Below are 14,557 nucleotides of genomic sequence, written 5' to 3' on the forward strand. Positions count from 1 at the left end.
GTGTATCCAAATGTTGGAAAGCAATCCTCGGACCTCAAACCCTATTCCAGACTCAATGGGTCTAAAATGAACACAGCCCAAAAACGAGCCTTAAATCAACAATTTATATTATAAATCTTAAAACCTCTTCGGAGACATGCGATATTATGAGTATGAAAATTAAATATAGGTTTTAAGTCAAGTGCCTTCCCATCAATCACATTCAAATTCAAATTTAAATAGGCTCATCAGCGAGTTCAACTCACTCCATTTTGATTACGCCCCAGGCCCAATGAGAAGGCAAGGACATAACCCACGAAGAAAACAATTCTAGGCCAAGCCCTGTTTCACCAAAATCTCAGTCGAAACCCGCAGAAGAGTACCATACGCAAAAATACAAACACAGTCCCTGAAGTTCCACCAACATGTCAAGCATAAAATTCTATTTACACACAAATACCAAATAAGCCCCTCAAGAATGGGTAAAGGTAAAAAAATTCCATAAAAGTCCTCTAACTCCAATGACCATGTGATAATTAAATTCATGACATTTGGATTTGTGTCATAGTTGATTAAGTCGCGAAAAACTTCTCATGTAAAATTAGGTTCTTTATGCTTGTGAGAGACTCGTTTCTGAGCTCAAGTACTCCTGAAAAATAAGTCTTACATTGAATCAAAACCTTTCCAATACTTAAGTCAGTAGTAACAAGAAAAAAATAATGTGAGAGAGAGTGTCTTGCAATGTGAGAGAAAATATAGAGAAATATTTCGGGAAAGCTCGCCTCCTTTACATGGTGAACTAAAGTATCTATAGATTCTGGTCACGTCAATTTACCTTAAATGTGAAGAGTGGCATAACAAGTAATTAGTGGAAACATTGATATCCCATATTGATTGTAAAGTCTTGCGCTATTGTTGTTGGGAATAACACTTAATGTTAATGACATGTTGACTTGGAAATAGTCCATGGTTGAAAAACGTGTCGCTTGCTTTGCATGAAAATAGGTGCGTGCTTGTATTTCGATTATTAGTAAAAAGTATGAGCGCTCGACCCATAAGGGAGTTTGTACTTACATGAAATTTGTATAAAATATATAAAACACGCTTGTGTATACAGTTGGTTTAGGCACCATGTTTTGATTTATCTGGAGTAAAAAAATACATTAAGATATATGAAAAAGCTGAGATTTTTTTTTTAATGTAGGTGTCCGGGTCAACTTGTGCGTACCTCGACTAATCCCACAAATCCTAAAGTTAACGACCATATAAGTCTCCAGTGGCCCTGAGATTTGCAGGACTCGAACTGGTGACTTCTAAGAAACAAACTCAGGACCTGATCAGTTAGGCTACACCTCTCATAGTTAAAACTAAGAATTTTTGTAATTATAGATCGAGTTCAAAAGTAATTTTTCAAGATCAAAATGGGATAATAAAATACAGGGAGCCATTTTGTTCATGAACTAGGTTGTTTGGAGATTTGTTTTTTTTTTTTGTGAAAATTTATCCACCATCAATGGTTAACCAACATATCAAATTAACGGTTAATGGTCATACTTTGTAAATGATTAAATTTATCATGGGGACTAATCAGTTTACTATTCCAATCAAGAGGTGTGATTTAACTTGAATAAGAAATTAACTTGATGTTCATTGTTTTCCAACACATGAAAGTCATTTGGTCTGCTATATACACTATTTAAAGTGAACATATGAATAAGAAAGAGAAAGCGCGTGATGCTGGAATAGTTATATTTAAATAGAGTAAATGGAAAACGAAGAAACAGGACGGGGTGGTGGCGCAGTTGGCTAGCGCGTAGGTCTCATAGCTTCTGAGTTATCCTGAGGTCGAGAGTTCGAGCCTCTCTCACCCCAATTTTTTTTTCTTCTTTATCATGAGGTTCTTCAAACCTCACAGCTCAAAATACAAGAACAAAAGGTAAGGTTAATTTAGCTATATTTTAGCTATTATCCCACAGAATAATTAATAAGCAAGTGAACTACCTGTTCAACAACAACAACAAAAAAAAGACATTAAAGGAGGGAAAAAACCTGAGGTCGAGCCTCTCTCACCCTTTGTTTTATTGTGCAGAAGGGTCTTTATGAATATTTCGAACTCTCTCTTTTATTCTTTTTGAGGGTCTCGATATCTAAGAACTCTTGTAAAGACCATAAATGTTGGATTTCGGAGCACATGATCCTCATTTAATTCCAAACTTTGTATAATTTCCTCGATGTTTTAAAAAACTGGACAGCCTCTTTAACTACGAGTAAATTGACCGAACATATCTGCGGTCTCACAGCTCTGGCCATCTTGCTATAAACTGCATCAGCACCGACACTTTAAATGCTGCTATAATTTGGCAGCATTAATTGGAAGTACTTTCACTGTGTGTGGATTCAAAGTGGTATTATCATGAGGGAAATCTATCCCACTTTCACTTTTAATTACTTATAATGAGATCACATATAGCTTAGAAGATCGGTTATGCTCCCTGGAAAAAAAAATCACGTTCAAAAAAAATTCCGTAGGGTAAATGCTGCCCAGCCTTCTGAGTTTTTGAACAAAATATTTTGTATAAATTGTTCCTCAAACAAATTTAGGTATTTACGTTGAATGATTGAGCTGACGATGCTTAGGGGTTAGAAACAAAGGAGACCGTAGCAATGAAGATGAGGGAGGTGCACTGAGGAGGCCATCACTTGGTGTCAATCCTCCTCCTCATATTTTCATTAGCTCAGAAACCAATAGAACGAAGCATAAGGGGCGGAATTAGAGGGGTTGGTAGGGGTAGGTCCTGTCAGGAATTTATTTATTTTTCAACTTTTTGTTTCAATAAATTAGATTTTTATCTTTATAAATAAAAAAATTTAAGTTTTAACCTCCCTAAAAAAAAAAATTTAATTTAGCTCCTTCAAACTAAAATTCCTAACTTCACCCCGCAAACCACCCTCCCACCACCTACCAGCCACACAATCCTGGTCCTCTGTCTTTGAAGATCATAGCACGCAGCCTAGGCATGAACAACACATCCACTTGACAGTGCTTAACCAAACCCCAAACCCCAAACGCCGGTTATTGTTTTCTTTTTAAAATTTTTACTTGTTTTTGGATTTAATTGAAACATGGTGATGTTTTTGTTATTAGGGTGTTTGATTATAAATCTTTAATCTTCTCTTTGTCTCAAGATTTTTGCATTTTAGGTTAATTTTTGTCTTAGGTTTTGAATTGTGCTTGCTTTTGTTAAAGACCTCTTTACTGTATGTGGTGTTGACAAGGCTGTTGGAAATTAGGTTACTAAACTGGACTACACATAAAGAAGTGCAAAAAAATAGCTTTTGTTTTTGCTTCTATCGTCAGCATGTCTTGAAGCTCCTATGTTTATGTGGTTTGGGCTTTCTGTATTGATTTGATTCATTTAGATTTATGAGCTTTTAAGGACTTTAATGTAGGTCTTAGTTGAGCATAACTTCAATTCTAATCAAAATCTGTTAAAGTTATAATCACTCATCAAAGGTTGTCTAGCCAGCTATAACCAACTCATCCGAGAGATGTCGATAGTCATGAAATAATTACTTACGATTAACTTCCTTTATGTAGAGTAGAGAGTTGAAATTGAACTTGTACTGCTTTAGCATGAGACTGTAATTAATGCAAAAGCAGAACTTGGAGCCATCCAAATGTTAGAGGGAGGTGCTGTAATGAGCAACCTATGTCAATACCTCTTCTGAAAGAGAAGAATTTGTGCAACTAAAGATAAGATTATCTTGGGTTTCTCTGTTAGTATAGGATAGGTGGGGAAATGTAGAACAATCAGAGGCAATGGTGGTTTTATCCGGCTGGTGAATGGAGTTTGTCTACATAGCCAAAAACTTTCTGACCTTTGAGGTAAGGCAACATGGTGGCTTTCATTTAAACATGTGAGTTTGATGGAGGAGGATGGATTAAAGATTGTATGGAGGTTTCATGGATCCTACCATACTTGACGATAGGAGGTCATGAAAGTGACAAAATTATACAGATTATGGAACGCAAGAAATCCCCACCATACTGCCTGAACCGATTCCAACACTATAATAATGAGCAGAGAAAGTATGAAACGAACCCTGTAATGCTGGGCAGCGCAGCTGCGGGGGCCTCCTGCCTGATATCCTTTGGTTTTTCTTGTCCCCTGCTTGAATCAGGTGAGATGGCGATGACGGATGATCTACGGGCCACTAGACACTGGTTTTAATACTTTTCTTTCTCTTTTTCCCCACTGGGACTGCAGGTCGTCTGTCAAGTACAACTAGGCGTCCACATGGCTAACGATTTCAACTATTGGTCTCTTACATTTCCTACATAAAAAATTCCTGGAATAAATTACAACACGAAACAGAAGAAAAATCATTAACAAAAAGAATCCTAAGAGATCTTGTGGATGTAGATCATGCTTTGGTCTTTTAACAATGAGACCGACATCGATTCGATGTGTTTCTAATATTTTAGCTAGATGGTAATTTAATCTGAATTAAATACTGATTTGACTTTATTTAAATTAATTGATTTTTTTAAATAGTTATCTTACTTCATAAATAATAAAAATAATAAAAATATTTTAAAATCTAAGTTGAAATGTATATTTATATTGTATAGAAGTATTTGTAAAAAATAATTATATTTTTAATGCTATATTATATATATACATATCTTAATATTAACATAAAAAAATATTATATAGTTAATAATAAATACCCAAAATCTAATAAATAATATATATTCTTATAAATAATAAATAAGATATAAATATCAAGTAATTTTATATATATCTTAGTGGTGGTATAGAAAAAAAACAAAAAATAATAAAACCTTAAATAATATCTATTTTTTTCTGGTAATCAAAGAAAAAAGAAAAAAAGCTTATACAGTGCAATTATATTAGTAATCATTTAGCTATCGCATCAACAGGTATGCTTAATTAAAGTAATTATGTTTATGGATTAGTTGAGCATTAATATCTAGCTGTAATTTTAAAAAAATTAGTTTTAAATAATTTTTTATTTTTTATTTTTAAATTATTTTAATATATTAATATCAAAAATAATTTTTTTAAAAAAATTAATTTAATATATTTTCAAATAAAAAATATTTTAAAAAATAATTTATATTTCACTTACAAACAAACCTTAAATTTATGGAACTTCAAGTTTAAATTTAGCCTCACTCTAAAAAATAATGTCATCAATTGTAATTTAGATAAAGTTTTTTAAATAAATACCTTAACATCCTATAATTTCAACCAAATTACAATTAATTATTATAGTTTATAAAATTACACTTTATATTCTAAATTTTATAGGAATACTAACACTTAAAATTCTCCCAAAAAATCAACAAAAAATATCTAATTATTTACAAAATTATTATTATTTTTCATTTAATAACTAAAATACTTTTATATTAAATATTACAATTTTCTCTTAAATTGCCTGGAGATTTAAAGTATATGCTTAACATTAGCATTATAAATAAACAACCCAAACTGATTCAACTCAAATCCAAGGCATTTATCTCCCTGTTATTCAAATAAATGGAAGAGTGACAAATCCACCATCGCTTGGTGCATCTATTACTTTGTTGTTTTCCAAATTTTCAAGAGAAAGGGGGGGGGTTGGGCTCGAAAACCTAGCCATGACTGGTTCAGGTATCATGAGAGACGTCAATCGAGCCAAGAGAGCATGGACTTGGCCTCTCCAAAAAGGCGCCAAATTAATTTGACGTTTCTCTTGTGGTAGATTTGGGGTGGTGTGGTTGGAGTTTTCTATGTTATTGATTCTGGGTTTGCCAAGCTGTTAAGAATCATGATGGGTTTATGCAGAAGTTCTGAAATTGAAGGCAATACTTGAAATTTCATCCGACAACCACCATTTCCTATATTGTTAATTAGCTCATGCATCGATTGCTTGATAGTTCAAGTAGAAGTCCTGTTTTGTACCTAAAATTGACAGTGATTAAAGATTTTAATTTCCTTGTGTTATCTAAAATTAATTTTGATTAAGGATTTTCTGTTTATCTGTTTAATTAGAAGGAGAAGAAGACATGGTGGATGTTGTGGTCATTGTGTTTCTGGAAAGGCTACTGAACATTTTTGTTTCATACGAGGATGGAGAGATTTAAGGAAATAATGCAAATTAAATAAGATCGGAAACATTCCAGTGGAAGAGATGCATTTGAATTTAGCAGCCGGTCATTGGAAGGAGCTTGTTTTGTGACTCCTAATAATTCATCAGCTGCAACTGCACTAAGGTTGGTTTCATCGATTTAGATCATGTTTGGAAACTCAGTTGGAATCTTTTTTTTTTTAATGTTTTTAAATTATTTTGATGTGTTAATTTTAAAAATAATTTTAAAAAAATATAAAAAATTATTTTAATGTATTTTTAAACGAAAAATATTTTAAACCATGACCGCTAATACAACCTCAAATAAACTTCTAATATTAGTATTTAAAATGAAGAAGTCATTCAGTATTTAAAAAACATTGTCCCTTCACATACATAATATTTTACTTTATGATTATTATTTTTTTATTAAAAAACATATTAGCAATCTTTTTATATTTTTATTATGTTTTTTTATAATAAAAACTTAGTCTAACCTGGAATGTACCACAAACCAAAATTTGGTTTAAATACTACTTTATATATCTATCTAGCTTAATTATTTTCATAATGTATTTTTGTTCACAATCAATGAAATTGCTACCGGCATATAATAATTTTAATTTGAGATCAACTTTCAATATATATATATATATATATATATATATATATATATATATATATATATATATATATATATGCATCATTATCCAACAAAACAAATATTTTTATAATTAATAAAATTCAAATGTCGTTTTCTTGATTTCATCATTTGAAATTATTAAATGAGCAATGCTAAGCTCATATGAAGTTTTGTTTGGCATGATATAACATAATTTTGTAACTGTCAATCTTCAATGATTGCTTATGGTGTATATATTTCATCCAACTTTTTTTCTATTATATTGACATGTTAAATAGTGTTTTATATTATTTTGTATTTTTATATTTAATTGAAAAAACATGCATTTTCCCAAAAAAAAAGGGCATTAAATAAGAAAACTGCGAGTGTTCCAAAGGAAATGAAGTTATATCTTGATCCAAGAAACTTTGATATAATTTTTGTAAAAATCAAAATAAAATTGATGTTTTAAAGATAAAACTATGATGATCCGAAACAACACAAAGGTTTGAATATTACACCTAATTTCTACTAACATTGCCCACTTTCAAGAAAACAACAGATCAAAAGCATTCCTCGACTCTCACATTTCAAGAGATTTTCACGTGAATTCATTTTGTTTAGTCAAATCAGGTATAATAAAGAGGTATGGTGGAATTCGTAACGAATTGATGCAGTAAATGACGATAGTGGGATCGAGTTGAAATTAATAGATTCGGTTGATTTAATAATTTCTCATCATGATCAGATCTCAGCTACCCTGCCGGTGATCCATCCTGTGAGTAAAGAAATTCTTTATTCTTTCAATAAATGGCAAAAAAGAGAGTCAATACTTCACCCTTGATATTTGGTCAGCTCAACCTCTTCACACTACAAAGAAAGGGTTTTGCCAAACCCAAAGAAGGAACATGATAAGCTACTGCCTGTTCTGCAGTCTAATTCTAAGACCTAAAGCAGTCAGATTTAATTTTTTAACGTTGAGGAAACAGATGCCGACCAATGGAGTCATGGTCTGAACCCAGTTAGTTAATAAGAGTGTCGCAGGTTGAGGAACTGATTAGCCTAGAAAATTGTGTCCCATGAGTGAAAGTATGGTAAATAACCAGGGCATTATTTCTGGGCCTACACAGTGCCAGCAGAGAAAGCAGGCAGCAGCAACACCGGGACCTGTAAAACCGCGTTTTTTTAGGAAGGGAACTTTACATATTGTCACCATGTGACTGCCTGACCTCATCTTCTGCTAATTTCTCGTCTTAAGTCTTCACTTACATGAACATAAATAATACTATATAAATCCATACTTTCACTTAATGCTCTCTCTGGCTCCCCCCATCCCACTCTCTCCCTCTCCCTCTCCCTCTCCCTCTCTCTCTCTGAGTTTTGGATCCAGCATATCCAAGCTCTAGTTCTTATAAGTCAGTCCCCATTAGATCTTTCAAGGCCAACACAAACCTAGGCTAGAGTGCTCAAAATGGCTCCACCCAAGTACTTGATCTGTTTCAGTCTCAGACAGGTACCTCTGCTTTATCTTGTTTTGTTCTTGTTTACTTCTCTTCTCCTCTGTGCCTCCTCAGACAGTGATCAACAGCAGCAGCTTCAAACCGATCGATTTCTTGTTAGAAGAAGAATGTTGGAAGTGGAAACATATGACGACCAAGTACCCAAGAAAAAAAACACCAATTTATCCTCCAAGAATCAAACCAAGCTCACCAGCCCTAGCCTATCTACAAAAAACCAAACCAAGCCCATCAAGACTGGCAGCCTATCCACCAAGAACCAAACCAAGATTACAAAATCTACGAACTCAACAAAAGCAACACTCGCCGATTCCCAATCCAAGAATCAGCTTAAGAAGCTCAATACCACTTCTCAGCTCAAAAAGCTAAACTCCACTTCGCAGCTCAAGAAACTCAATTCCACCTCGAAAACCTTCAACTCCACCAAATCCATTGCTGGTTCCACCAAGAAAACACCAGATCTACTCAAACTAGGCTCATCCACCGACAAAACAACTAAACCCACTTCCACAAAGCAAACACAATCCCTCGTAGACAAGAAAGTCGGTAACCAAGAATCTCAAAAACAAAACAAAAACCAAAAACAAACCAATGAAAAAAAGACCACCCAATCTAAAAAACAACCAAGCTGGATTGGACAAGATGATGAAGATGATTTGGTTGCTGAATTCAGAGATCTTCCATCAAAGTTTCATCAAACTCTCATACCAGACCTTGAGAGAATCTCAATAACTTCCAAGAAGTATCTTACAAAAGCCAACAATGATTTGACCAGAGGGTTCAAGCCGATTGTTGGAAACAAGTATGCACCTACCATTGCCTCTATAGTCTCTTTTGCATTCATTCTAATACCTCTACTTCTGGTTTCTCTTATCTTTAACCACATCAAAGCTTATTTCTCTATACAAAAGATCTTGATTTTCATCCAAGTTTATCTCTCAATCTACTTCACCATTCTATGCCTCTCTTCATTAGTTACTGGGCTTGAGCCCTTGAAGTTCTTCTATGCTACTTCACAGTCCACTTACGTTTGCTTAATGGTTCTTCAAACCCTTGGCTATGCACTGTACTTGTTGTTGCTATTGATGTATTTGATCCTGGTCTTTTCCACGGAGTGTGGGTTGAGCTCAAAGTTTCTGGGCCTGGGTCAGACCCTGGTGGGCTACGCAGTTGGGCTGCATTACTACGTGGCAGTGTTTCATAGGGTTGTCTTGCACCAACCACCCAAGACTAATTGGAAGGTTCATGGGATTTATGCCACGTGTTTCCTCGTGATTTGTCTGTTTGCTAACGCTGAGAGGAGAAAGAAGGCTTACTTGGAAGAGGGTGGTGAAGAGGGTAAGAAGAACTAGTTCGTAAAGATTTTGAAGAAAATGCAATAAGGCTCGTTTTGTCATCTGCTTTTTTCCTCTAAATATGTCTGAATTCTAGATAGTTTCATTTGCTCCCATCTCTTGTTATCAAGAGGGAATGGAGAACACCACCACAATGTCTGGTGGGCAGTGTAATGCCACTGGCCAAGCAACCATGGAGTTACACCAGAGCATCAAAAGTAGAATAGAAGAATCTCGCAATTGTATCAAATTTCATATAATCCTTGCATTTGTATTACAAATAAGAATGAAACTAGTAATTTTACACTTTAATCTCTCCATTGTTACCATTTTGCATATGGGAAGGCGGGAGACGGTGGATTGTTTTTTCTATCTGCCGACGGTCTTGGTGTGGCCTGTCGGTGGGGCTTTAATATTCTGTATATGACACCACGTATTTCCCTTCGACAATAGTCTCTTGCCACGTCTCTCCTTTCGTGTACTTGTCGTTGCAAGTAGTTTTCCACTGAAGATAGCACTGGTAAGTAGATGGTGAGAGCCCCAGCTAAGATCGATGTCCGGCGACTCTGATGTGATGTTGACTTTTAACCCACATTTGTTGACCTTTAAAATTGCACATTTCGAGCTCTTTAAGATTTCAAAGCTCATAGCACCAAGAGTTGAAAGAAACCTAACTAAAAAGATAATATTACATTAAGATGGCGACTACCTTTTGAATTTTTGTTTGTTTGTGCATGGAAGTTGAATTCAGAAGAATATACTAGAATGTAAAAGATATACCTAAAAAGTGCAGCCTCTATGATTATCCTTAAGAACTGTTCTCCAAAGACTATCTTATCTCCACTGAATAACTTGATAGGGCATGAAGAAGATGTGCATTATTTTTTCCTGTCAGTCAAGGATTTCTCAGAAGTTAGAGCGGGCTCCATGATCTCTTAATTCATCCTATTTGTTTTCTTCTTTTTTTATTTATAATTTCAACACCCGTGCTTTTTAGCTGGCTCTCTAAGAAAAAAAATATAATAACGTACATTATCTTTAAAATAAAAGGTCATAAATATTTTTTTATTTTTTTTATTATTCAAATGAAATGATTAGGAACATTGCAGGTTTTATATGCACCAATTTGATCAACTTCGAATACAAAGCAGATTCTAACTGTGTATGGTTAGGAACATTGCAGGTACATAAACATTTCTTTGCCGCAAAAAAAATCTAAGGATTCTAACATTTCCATTCCCGATAATATTATAGGATACTTGCTGCGAGAATAAAACAATCAAAGCAAAACATAAAGAGAAGATGGGATGGAGAGTAGAAGATGGGCGGGTGCTCAGTTCTTCCAAATCAACAACCAGCATTCTCAGTGTTCAATTAAGCCTCAGTTATTCCTGATTTCAATACCAGTATCATTGATGAAGCCTCCTCATTCTGCAACTTCAACTGCAATATCATAGAGTGGCAATTTTTCACTTCCATGCCAAGCTCTTTTATTGCTGTTTCTTTGTTCTCTAGTGCAGACCCGTAATTATCCAGCTCTCCAGTTAGTTTCTCCAGTTGAGAGCTCCGGTCAGCTTCTTTAGCTTTAAGATTTGCAGAGCAATTTCTGTGCATCTGCTCTAAACTCTTAGCTTATTTTGCATTTTTTCCAAAGAAGAAGAATTTCCCACTTCCTGAATATCAGCCTCCTGAAGCATTTGAAACTGTCAGAAAATTCTACTTTGCATTTCAAATCTGCTTTGAGCTTCTCAATCTCAGCTTTCGCCTCATCTAACCCTCCATAGATCCTGTCCATTTCTTCAGAAATTTAAAAGAAACAAAACAAACCTGTTCACCAGCAAAAAACTACTTCATATAACAAATTGTTATGCCAATAGAGAACAGAGTACCACAGATAAATATATATTGAATATCACATTGTTGATATATCTAGAGGTTCATATCCAACAAACCAAATTCAATTAAATACTTTTTGACAGGATAATTACTCCTGTGATGCTATTTTTTTAAAGAAGGGTATTGCATCTCATCTTTCAGATCTAATTAAGAATATATGAACAGTAGAAAACACTACCATTAACAAGCTATTAAAATTCTAAAGACCACAAACCCTATTTCTTGCCTTTTTTGTATATAAGAACCCAAAATTTGTAATCTCATTGTTTACAAAGAACTTACATGTCAACGAGCAATCCAGTATCTTGTTTCTTGATTATAAGAAATCAAACAAAACCCAAAATAATCAAAGATATAGTTTAATCAAAAATAGAAGTAAATCTGTGCTTAAATTAAAACTCCGTTTAATTTTCTAAAAAGTATTTTTTGTTTTGAAAATGAATTTCTAAAAAGTGAATTATTTTTTGATATTTAGTAGTATCATAGAAAATAAATTTAAAAATACTTTCTAATTTTTTGTTATATCAAGAAAAATAAGTTAAAAAATAATTTATTAATATTTTCTTCAAATTTATTCAAATAATAAAGAATAAATCATTCAAATTAAAAAGTTGAATAAGAATGAAATTGAAAAAAAAATCTAATTTCATAAATCATCTCAGATAAAATAAATAACAATCAAAATAATAAAAATCAAATCTAACCGATAAAAAAAATTAAAATATGATGAAATTAAAATAATTATAATTATAATTTTATAAATTATTTCAAATAAAATAATTAACAATAAAAAAACAAATATCAAATTTGATGGATAAAAATTTTTAATTAAAAAATAATAATAAAAAAACAAATAACAATCATAAAAAATTAAAATTAAAATTAATATAAAAATTAAATTAAATCAAATTCTAAAATGTAAAATTAAAAAAAATTAAAACAAAATATATAACAACTAAAAGTTTAAAAATCAAATTTATTATAATCAATAAATAATATAATATTTTTAAATTTTTTATAATTTCTAAAAAGTATTTTTCATCTAAAAAATATTTTTTAAAAAATAAAATAAAATTTGTTCCCCAATAAAAAATATTATCAAACAAACACAAAAAAAAATTAAAAATTACTTTCTATCAAGTAAACTGCACAAGAGAAACCAGAAAGAAAGGGCTAGCTTAAAATGCTTTGTAACAACCAAAAAACCATGAAAACATATGCAAACCAAAGACTTCACAACTCAACGATTCTTTTAACGCTGGAAATAGCAAAAATAAGAGAAACCCGGAAAAAAAGAAGAGAAGAGAAATATACAATGTGTTCGACATAAAGCCTCTAAGAAAATAAAAGGGATATGAGAGGAGAGCGAGAGACCTATAAAAGGGTGAGAGATTTGAGACGAGAAATTAAGTGTGTTTTGCCTCTAAGGAGTATTGTCTGATGAACTCTATAGCACCACGGATCCTGATGAACTCTCGTGCAGGATCGCCATCGTTGAACTATTGATTGCTAGGAAAATTGAAGCCAGGAACAGAAGACAGAATCCAGATGCCATGTATAATCTCTCTTTTTCTCCCGCGACCTTCTCCTCTCTCGCGCCTTCCTTGAAAGTCAGTTGAGGAGTGCTACAGTGAGAGAGCAACAATGCTCGTTTTTTTTTTTTTATTCACTTCCACTTTGCTATTATAGCTAAGGATTGGGTTAGGCTAGCAAGGATGTGGATTCTCTAACGAGGCTTAGAATAAAGAATAGATAGGTGGTATCCATTATATTACATGGGCCGAGCTAAATTTCTTTTAGCGCAGAAAATATGCTCGAGGGATGAAAGTGTTTTTAAATGAGTAAGAAAAATTTAGAATTCTGATCATGAAATAGAGGGGTTGTTGAGACGAGTTGCGTGATGCCCTACGGGCCCACCTACACTCTAAAGCATGTTTAAAATATTATTTTATATTTATTAAAATATCAAATTACTCCTATAATAATAATAATAAAATATAAGGTGAAAAAAATGCAAGCTAGGTTAATGATTTTTTATTCCAAGGATGATTTTGTTATTATGATTAAGAAAATTTTAAAAAAAAACCCCTTGTTGTTAGTTTAATTTTTTATTTGAAGGATAATAAAGTAATTTTATTATGCTAAAAAGATTTTAAAAAAATCAATATGACCCAATGAATTACGAGAAAAAAATGATTTTATTTTTCTTAATCAAAAATGATATTATTTTTTACAGAGATGGCAAAAATATAAAACACTGTTTCAACCCGTAATATTCTGTATCTTATATGAAAGTGTTTTCCAGAGGTAATTTAGTTTTATATATATATATATATATATATATATATATATATATATATATATATATATAAATTGGTACTCATTTGGCAGCAGCAAGATTCTTATAGAGTCTATCTCCTGTAAATACAATTTTCCATGGAAAATGGTGCAGCCTTTTCTTCCATGAAATGGAGGCACTTAAGTTTTCAGCTTTTCAGTTCTGCCATGTATGTTCAAAGGGTTTGGGCACAGTTCTCCGGCCATTAGCATACTGATCTTTTCCATCCACGGTGAAAGTCAAGAGTGGGCGGCCCCAATTGAAATCATATGTAACACAATCACATGACAGGCAATGAGTGGTCTGGAAATAAACGGCGATGCCCAAACCCTCTAAAAAGAAAAGGAAAAAACAGAAGAAGCCCGGCGTGGTGGTTTCTGGCAAGTCAAGTCTGGAGTTGATGGGCTCTGTTGCTGAATGGGTCCTCCACGTTCAAAACAACCTTTCTGTTCAACGGTCAGACCCTCACTTTATCTAAAATAATATAAGAAAAAAATATATTAAGTGTAAAAAAAAAATATTATTATTATTATTATAATAATAATATACCCGGGTATATTAAGTGTAAAAAAATATACCCGCGCTCATCAAGAACTCCTCTGCTATTGGAAGCACATTCAATCACTTATTATTATTATTATTATTATTATTATTATTATTAGCATATTGTATTAATAATAATTTTTTTTAATGTAAAAAAAAATTTAAAGAATATAGAAAATATATTAAGTGT

The 14,557-nt window shown here is 32.7% G+C and overlaps 1 protein-coding gene, 1 long non-coding RNA gene and 1 other non-coding gene across 3 annotated transcripts; 2 read left to right on the forward strand and 1 right to left on the reverse strand.

Annotated features, from left to right (window-relative positions):
* Window positions 1-1,766: 1,766 nt before the first annotated feature.
* On the forward strand, window positions 1,767-1,851 carry TRNAM-CAU (transfer RNA methionine (anticodon CAU)). Its single transcript is given in 2 exon segments — window positions 1,767-1,804; window positions 1,816-1,851. It is a non-coding gene; the product is annotated as a tRNA-Met (tRNA).
* A 6,174-nt stretch (window positions 1,852-8,025) lies between these two features.
* On the forward strand, window positions 8,026-9,902 carry LOC133694747 (uncharacterized). The gene has a single exon (XM_062116432.1). It carries the CDS (start codon window positions 8,211-8,213, stop codon window positions 9,606-9,608), a length of 1,398 nt encoding a protein of 465 aa, XP_061972416.1. The 5' UTR covers window positions 8,026-8,210; the 3' UTR covers window positions 9,609-9,902.
* Window positions 9,903-10,729: 827 nt separating this feature from the next.
* Window positions 10,730-13,307, reverse strand: LOC133694428 (uncharacterized). Its single transcript, XR_009842284.1, has 2 exons — window positions 12,861-13,307; window positions 10,730-11,417 (listed from the first exon to the last, which is right to left on the reverse strand). It is a non-coding gene; the product is annotated as an uncharacterized LOC133694428 (long non-coding RNA).
* Between the last annotated feature and the right edge of the window lie 1,250 nt (window positions 13,308-14,557).

Source organism: Populus nigra, chromosome 5 (genome assembly GCF_951802175.1).
Source record: "Populus nigra chromosome 5, ddPopNigr1.1, whole genome shotgun sequence".
Taxonomy (NCBI): domain Eukaryota; kingdom Viridiplantae; phylum Streptophyta; class Magnoliopsida; order Malpighiales; family Salicaceae; genus Populus; species Populus nigra.

Coding starts and splice junctions, on each gene's coding strand:
- LOC133694747 (XM_062116432.1), top strand. CDS start 8,211: ATGGCTCCACCCAAGTACTTGATCTGTTTCAGTCTCAGACAGGTACCT.